General features: G+C 50.6%; 1 protein-coding gene across 1 annotated transcript; it reads right to left on the bottom strand.

Annotated features, from left to right (window-relative positions):
• Window positions 1-5,104: 5,104 nt before the first annotated feature.
• LOC121445691 (transcription factor SPT20 homolog) lies at window positions 5,105-6,193 on the bottom strand (the record flags this gene model as incomplete). The annotated part of the gene is made up of 1 exon (XM_041647838.1): window positions 5,105-6,193. A coding segment is annotated over exon 1 (1,089 nt), but the record flags the coding sequence as incomplete, so codon positions are not given.
• Between the last annotated feature and the right edge of the window lie 1,073 nt (window positions 6,194-7,266).

Here is a 7,266-nt window from a genome sequence, read left to right as displayed (position 1 = left end):
CGCCTATTCACTTTTCTTTTACAATTATGATTCTAAGCAGCTGGCAACAAAAAAGACCTGTATAGAAAGCCATAAGGAGCACACCTGTAGACCGCACCAAATTAGTTTTGTGTAGCGTGAGCAGTGAGCAAAACATAACTTCAGGGGTCCTAAGAGATGTTTCCTCCACCACAAAAGGGAATAGGGATTTGAGCTGGACTTAGGCAGATGTTAAGAGGTTCTGGGAAAATTTTATGGAAGTGGTGGTGTATCCTGATTTCATATTGTCAGGATGCAGAGACAGCATAATAATTGGCAATCCTGTGTTTGGGAGCCAGGGAGAATTAAAACAGAGTTTAGATTGTCAGAGTTAAAGGAGCCTTAGTGAGGTTTGGAGGGACAGCTAGTCATGTACCTGGTTAAAGAATGTCCAATTCCCAATGAGGATTACTGAGAACTCAAGAACAATGGCAATGGGTTTTTGATCATACTGCACGTACTGGCTTTGGGGGAGCCTAGACAGTTTGGATGCTCACCTTACTAGACCTGGATGGAGGTGGGTGGTCCTTGGACTTCCCACAGGTCAGGGAACCCTGATTGCTCTTTGGGCTGATGAGGGAGGGGGACTTGATCGGGGGAGGGGGACTTGATGGGGGGAAGGGGGAGGGAAATGGGAGGCAGTGGCGGGGAGGAGGCAGAAATCTTTAATAAATAAATAAATTAAAAAAAAAAGAATGTCCAATTCCAAACATGATCTCCAGGTGGCCTTCTTAGAACATCATTTATTTCCCATGAGAGCTATTTTTGTATCACTGGAAACAACATGGCCTCACTGCCAACAGGGTTTTTTCACTTCCTTAAATCCTGCTTTGGACAAAGGCAGTCAAGCTGAGCCTGAAGTACATTACACTGAGATCTAGGCCATATGAGTCGGGGCACTCTGTTCTTCAACAGCTGTATAGGTCACCAAGAGACTAATTTTTGTTTTTCACAGATGAGTGCACTAGGAGATCATGGGTGTCCACTCTGGCATGTTTGGGACATGGAGTTTCTGCTTCATGATAGACAATGTTCTTTGACAGCACCTGTATTTCAACACGCCTTTTCTGTCACCCAAGATTTCTGAAGAGAAGTAAATGCTGGCCTTGGCTTCATTCTCTCTAAATACAGACTGTTACTAAATTCCAACAACTACCCTTTCTCCTAGAGTCCAGGGGCAAACCAAGGTACTATTCCACTACAAGCCACTCTGGGGAACCAGTGAGTTTATTAGGCTTCCTTACAGGGTGTAGATGAGAGGTTACCTACACCAGATGTTGGTGCTCTTCCCCCAAAAAACCTCACCAGACCATCTTTATATCTCTGTCTCCACACAGCTGCATTCTTTACATACAGCTACATATCTCTCTTTACATACATATATCACTCTCCTACACGGTCATACATATCAATACACAGTTACATCACTTTTCCCATGGCTACACATCTTTCTTACATACGTTTCTCTTCTACATCTCATTTCTATTCAGATTCACCTTCCTTGGCTCCACACAGTTAACATTCTTCATAAATTCTCCACATAGCTACATTCCTTCATGTTTCTTCTCACATCTCCCTTTCAGCACACATACCCTCATTCGTACACCTGCACAGCTCTTTTTCTAGCCACTCCCTACATAACTCAACACAGTTTTCTCTCCTACACCGCTCTCCTTCTCACAGCCAAACTCTGGACAATTACATGTTACATTTTCAGGGCCCAACCCATTCTCATAACACAAGATAAGTCACATAGTTTCCCTTAGGCTAAGAAGGTCACATCAACTGGCCAGCGAGTAACTGTTTGGCCATGCACGTAGCTCTAACTTGGTGAGAGTTCTCAGACAGAAAGTAAACAGTTGGTTGAACCTTGAGCCTGTAACATAAATTGGGACTACGTGCAAAAAAGTCAAGTACTGAGAAATTTTTGTCTACTAAAGTTGCTTCTAGCCTGACCTTGAATCAGCAGTAAATAACACCTGGGAATTTGTCCTTGTTTATTTGTCTCTAGGAGCAACCAGATATTTGTCTCCAGGGGTAAAGAGCTCTGAAGTCTAGAATTAGCTGTCTTTGTGACTGAGAAAACTATTACTTTCTTATGTCAGTCTGAATAATGGAAGATATCTTAGTATTTCTATTCTTCAGAATTATATAATTAAGCAGGAATCATCTTCCTGACTATCCACAGCTATATGTATGCCCAATAGATGGAATATTTACATGAGATAAACACACAAGCAACAGAAAAACACCCATAGCAATTTTTAGGGAAGAAATGTAGTTCTTAGGAAAGAAAGGAAGTGGCACATGAGAGAAATTACAGACTGGCCTGGTCTACAGAGTGAGTTCCAGGACAGCCAGGGCTACACAGAAAAACCCTGTCTTTGGTGGAGAGAGTAAAAAAAAAAGTCATTGAAGACAAAACTCATTCTAATTTTTTTTGTTAAAACAGCAAAATGTGTTTGTTTTTAATGATCATTTACAAATACACCTCTCAATTATTGCTAAGTTATTAAATTTAAGTATATTGTTGCAATTTTGAGAAAGGGAGTATAGGCAAGACTTAAGACTTTGGGGTGGTTGGTGGACCTCCACTCTCTGTATGTCTGTGCTGGCCACCTGTGTGGCCCTGATGACTAGGCTGAGTGGCTGCTCTGGGCACAGACACAGTATGTGGCAGCAATCTCAGCTGCACATTCTGGCCCCAAGCCCATAGCTGCTGTACCTGGGCAGTAGGGTGCTGGAAACTTTGTGAAGGAAGGATCTGCCCAGGACTTTGGCTAGAACCCACCTGGCACACCACAGTTGTCTGAGGTTGGCAAACCCTCCTGGCCTCAGCAAGGTTAAAGAGACCAGTTTGCTGAGTTGGCACTGCCCATTGCTGAACGCTAGCTCCCTGGCTGCCCTGGTAAGTTTGTGGTGCTGGCTCTGGAGGGATAGGAGCCCTAGGTAGTTGATGCTGTTTTGGAATGAACACATACAAAGGCTGGGGCTGCTCAGGCTGCTGGGGCTGCTGGGGCTGCTGGGGCTGCTGGAGCTGCTGGGACTGCTGTGGCTGCTGAGGCTGCCAGGGCTGCCAGGGCTTCTGGGACTGCTGTGGCTGCTGGGGCTGCCAGGGCTGCAAGGGCTGCCGGGGCTGCCAGGGCTGCCAGAGCTGCCGGGGCTGCCAAGGCTGCCAGAGATGCCGGGGCTGCTGGAGCAGCTGGGGCTGTTGGGGCTGCTGGGGCTGCTGAGGCTGCTGCAGCTGCTGGGGCTGCTGGGCCTGCTGGGCCTGCTGGGACTGCTGGGACTGCTGCAGCTGCTGGAGCTGCTGGGACTGCTGGGACTGCTGCAGCTGCTGGGACTGCTGGGACTGCAGCAGTTGCTGGATCTGCTGGGACTGCTGGAGCTGCTGGAGCTGCTGGGACTGTTGCAGCTTCTGGGACTGCTGCAGGAGCTTCTGGGACTGCTGGGACTGCTGGGACTGCTGCAGCTGCTGGAGCTGCTGGGACTGCTGGGACTGCTGGAGCTGCTGGAGCTGCTGGAGCTGCTGGGACTGCTGGAGCTGCTGGGACTGTTGCAGCTGCTGGGACTGCTGCAGCTGCTGGAGCTGCTGGGACTGCTGGAGCTGCTGGAGCTGCTGGGACTGCTGGGACTGCTGCAGCTGCTGGGACTGCTGCAGCTGCTGGGACTGCTGCAGCTGCTGGGACTGCTGCAGCTGCTGGAGCTGCTGGGACTGCTGGAGCTGCTGGGACTGCTGGAGCTGCTGCAGCTGCTGGGACTGCTGCAGCTGCTGGAGCTGCTGGGACTGCTGGAGCTGCTGGGATTGCTGCAGCTTCTGGAGCTGCTGGGACTGCTGGGACTGCTGCAGCTGCTGGAGCTGCTGGGACTGCTGCAGCTGCTGGAGCTGCTGGAGCTGCTGCAGCTGCTGGAGCTGCTGGGACTGCTGCAGCTGCTGGAGCTGCTGGGACTGCTGGAGCTGCTGGGACTGCTGGAGCTGCTGGGACTGCTGGGACTGCTGGAGCTGCTGGGACTGCTGGAGCTGCTGGGACTTCTGGGACTGCTGCAGCTGCTGGAGCTGCTGGGACTGCTGCAGCTGCTGCAGCTGCTGGAGCTGCTGGGACTGCTGCAGCTGCTGCAGCTGCTGGAGCTGCTGGGACTGCTGCAGCTCTGGCTGTGGATACAGCCATGACTGTGGCTGTTGGTGTGGTTGCTGTGGCTGCTGTGTTTGTGACTCTGGGCGAAAAATGACAGTGCCAGTTGGAATCCTGACAGCTATGGGGCCTGAAGTACTTTTTAGAATTAATTGCACAGAGCCCTGTGGTGTGCTGGTCTGGGTACTGGGCATCTGACCTATAGGAGACAGAACGTCTCTGGAAGAGGTTTCTGTAAATGCTAGGGCACTAGTGGGGAAGCTCTGCACCTGGGGTGAACCTCTCTTCAAACCAGGGGATCCCTGTGCTAGGCTAAACAAATTGGTAACATTTTGGGCAGTGCCACTGCTGGGGCTCTGGGTGACTGGATGGCTTTCTGATGAGCTGGCAGAGGGCTGGACAGCTGCAGCAAGGGTATTGATACTGCTCATTCCCCACAAAGTTTGCTGAGGAAGACTAGCTGATTGGAGAGAAGGAGCAAGTCTTGGAAACTTCCTACCTCTGACTGCTATTGAGGGAGGATTGGGTGCTGAAGAGCCCTTATCTGAGGTGGAGGGTAGTGTGAACAGTGGAGCTGGGCTCTTCACTCTTGTCTCTAAGACTGGGGATGTCACTGATGGGGAATTGGCCTTCATCCCTTGGGAGGGCTGGCCAAGACAGATGGAGTCATTGGATCCCTGCAGCTCTTTGCTTAGGCATTCAGCCTGGCTCTGGGCAGACCCTTGGCACACATCCGTTGCCTTCCCAGACTCAATCTTTCCCCCAGCTATAGAACCAAGTAAACAACCACTTAGGGCAACTTGGGGAAGAAGCATCTGACTATCACATCTGCCCTCTGTCGGTGACCCTATTTCAGAAGAAAAAAATGGGTCACTAAGGGACTGCATCACACTTGGCTCTGTTTCCCATGGATGACAGCCCTTTTCATAATCAAATAAATAACCACATGTTACCTCAGGATCTGGCCAGGCTGTGGATTCTGAGTCATCTGGCCAGGCTGTGGATTCTGAGTCATCTGGCCAGGCTGTGGATTCTGAGTCATCGCCATGGGGCCTAGACTGCTTCCCTTTAGCGTATTTCTGCACATCCACCTCTGAAGGGGCCACCAGTTCACAGGGTTTCTGCTTCCATGTATCTACACACTTTCCTGCTTCAGGGATCTTCAGATCGTATGGGTCACCTGGTTTGATCTCTGCTCGTTTTCTGCAAGCGATCATTGTTGCAACATCAGGAGGAGATGTACATGCATGCTTTTCTTCCTCCAGGTCTAGACAGGACCAATCATGACCCATGAAGGATTTTTTCATGGAGGCTATCATTATCTTCTTCTCATTAAACAGCAATTTGTTGGCCGTGCAGGTGACAGCAACAGAAGGATCCAGACACAGTGGCTCTGCTGTAGCTAAGATCAGTTGGCTCTCAAGCTCCAGTTTTGCTTCCTGGGTCCACTGACTGCTGTCACTTGTCATGGACTCGACATCGCTTACTAGAGACTGCATCGTTGGACGTAAGAGAATATGCCGGACTTGGCAAGCAGGAGAGGACACAGCAGCCTCTGCAGCAGGCTCCTCGGGAGGGTAGATGTCACCACACTGCCTGTAGTCTCGGATTTCTGCTATGACACAGCCACTGTGAAAAACATTCACAGGAGACTTTTCCAGAATATCAATCAGAAAGGAAGGTAACTCTTCAGCATCCAAATATTCAAGCAGTTTCTGTCCTACATACGGCCCTGGATAGGGCTCTATAAGGACTCCATCTTTATCCTTGAGCATGAGAGAATAGCCCTGGTTTTCTGGGTACAGGCTGACCACTAAACATGGCAATGGCTCTCTTTTCATAAGCTTCTCTAGCAAGTTGACATTGCTTCGAAGGCCCTCTGCTTCTGGCTCCTTTTCACACTCCTCCACATAAATGTCATACAGTTTTTCCTGAAGAGATTTTTCCCCACAAGACGTGGGTTTCAGTGGAGGGGGTTGCTGCTGAACACTCTCAATAATATCATCTGTCCGCTTCCAAGCCTCCTCTAAACTCCAGTCCATCATAACGGCAAGTCAGGACACTTAAAAAAAAAACATGCCCTGTCAGCAATAGGAAGTGGCAATTATGAACTGTTGTGGTTTTCCTGTCTGCTTAGGACTCCATTGCCACCCTAATTTAATGTGGAAACCAGGAATCCAGCCTTCCCAACACAGCCCATGCCATAGGACCCCATGGCCACCCTAATTTAACGTGGACACCAAGAATCGGGCCTACCTGCCACAGCCCATACCATAGGACTCCAATGCCACCCTAATTTAATGTAGACACCGAAACTCGGGCCTACCTGCCACAGCCCATACCAACGGACTCCATTGCCACCCGAATTTAATGTGGATACCAAGAATCCGGACTCCCCGCCACAGCCCATACCATAGGACTCCATTGCCACCCTAATTTAATGTGAAAACCAAGAATTCAGCCTCCCTGGCACTGGCCATGGCCTACAACTCCATTGTCACCTTCATTTCAGACACCAAGAATCTGGCCTCCAGGCCACAGGCCATGCCTAACAAATCCATTGCCACCCTAATTTAACGTGGACACCAAGAATCGGGCCTCCCCGCCACAGCCCATACCATAGGACTCCATTACCACCCTAATTTAACGTGGACATCAAGAATCCGGCCTCCTAGCCACAGGGCCCGCCATGAGCCCGAGAGCGTCGCCGTATGCTACGTCCACACGGCTGAGGTGACAATTCTAGAGGCCACCGGGATGCTCCGTACCTCAAGGGATTAAAAAACAATAACGGCCAACACACCTAGGGACACTAATTTCTCAAGAGTGTCTAAAAATTCGGTACCTGTCAGTCCTCCGCGGTGGGTGCAAACGGGTGGCCGCTGCGCCAACGATGACGACCAGCGGCCGAGAGGCGCCTCTCAGGCGGAATCCTCGCTGGCCCGAAGTTCCTCACGAAGAGGAGGCGCGTGCGCACGTCAGGCCACACTTGCTTTCCGGCTGTGTGCCGCTGGGGGGGTCACAGGGGGGTTACACTTCCGCTGCAGAGTGGGAGGCCGTGGGGGGAGGGGAACCACGTCACCCATTTAACTTCCAAAGCCATGCGCACCACACC

This window comes from Microtus oregoni, unplaced genomic scaffold (assembly GCF_018167655.1).
Source record: "Microtus oregoni isolate MIOR12 unplaced genomic scaffold, Mior012 000279F_ref0000074, whole genome shotgun sequence".
In the NCBI taxonomy this organism is placed as follows: Eukaryota; Metazoa; Chordata; class Mammalia; order Rodentia; family Cricetidae; genus Microtus; species Microtus oregoni.
The sequence above is the reverse complement of the archived record's forward strand: the minus strand, read 5'-3'. Positions and strand labels throughout refer to the sequence as shown.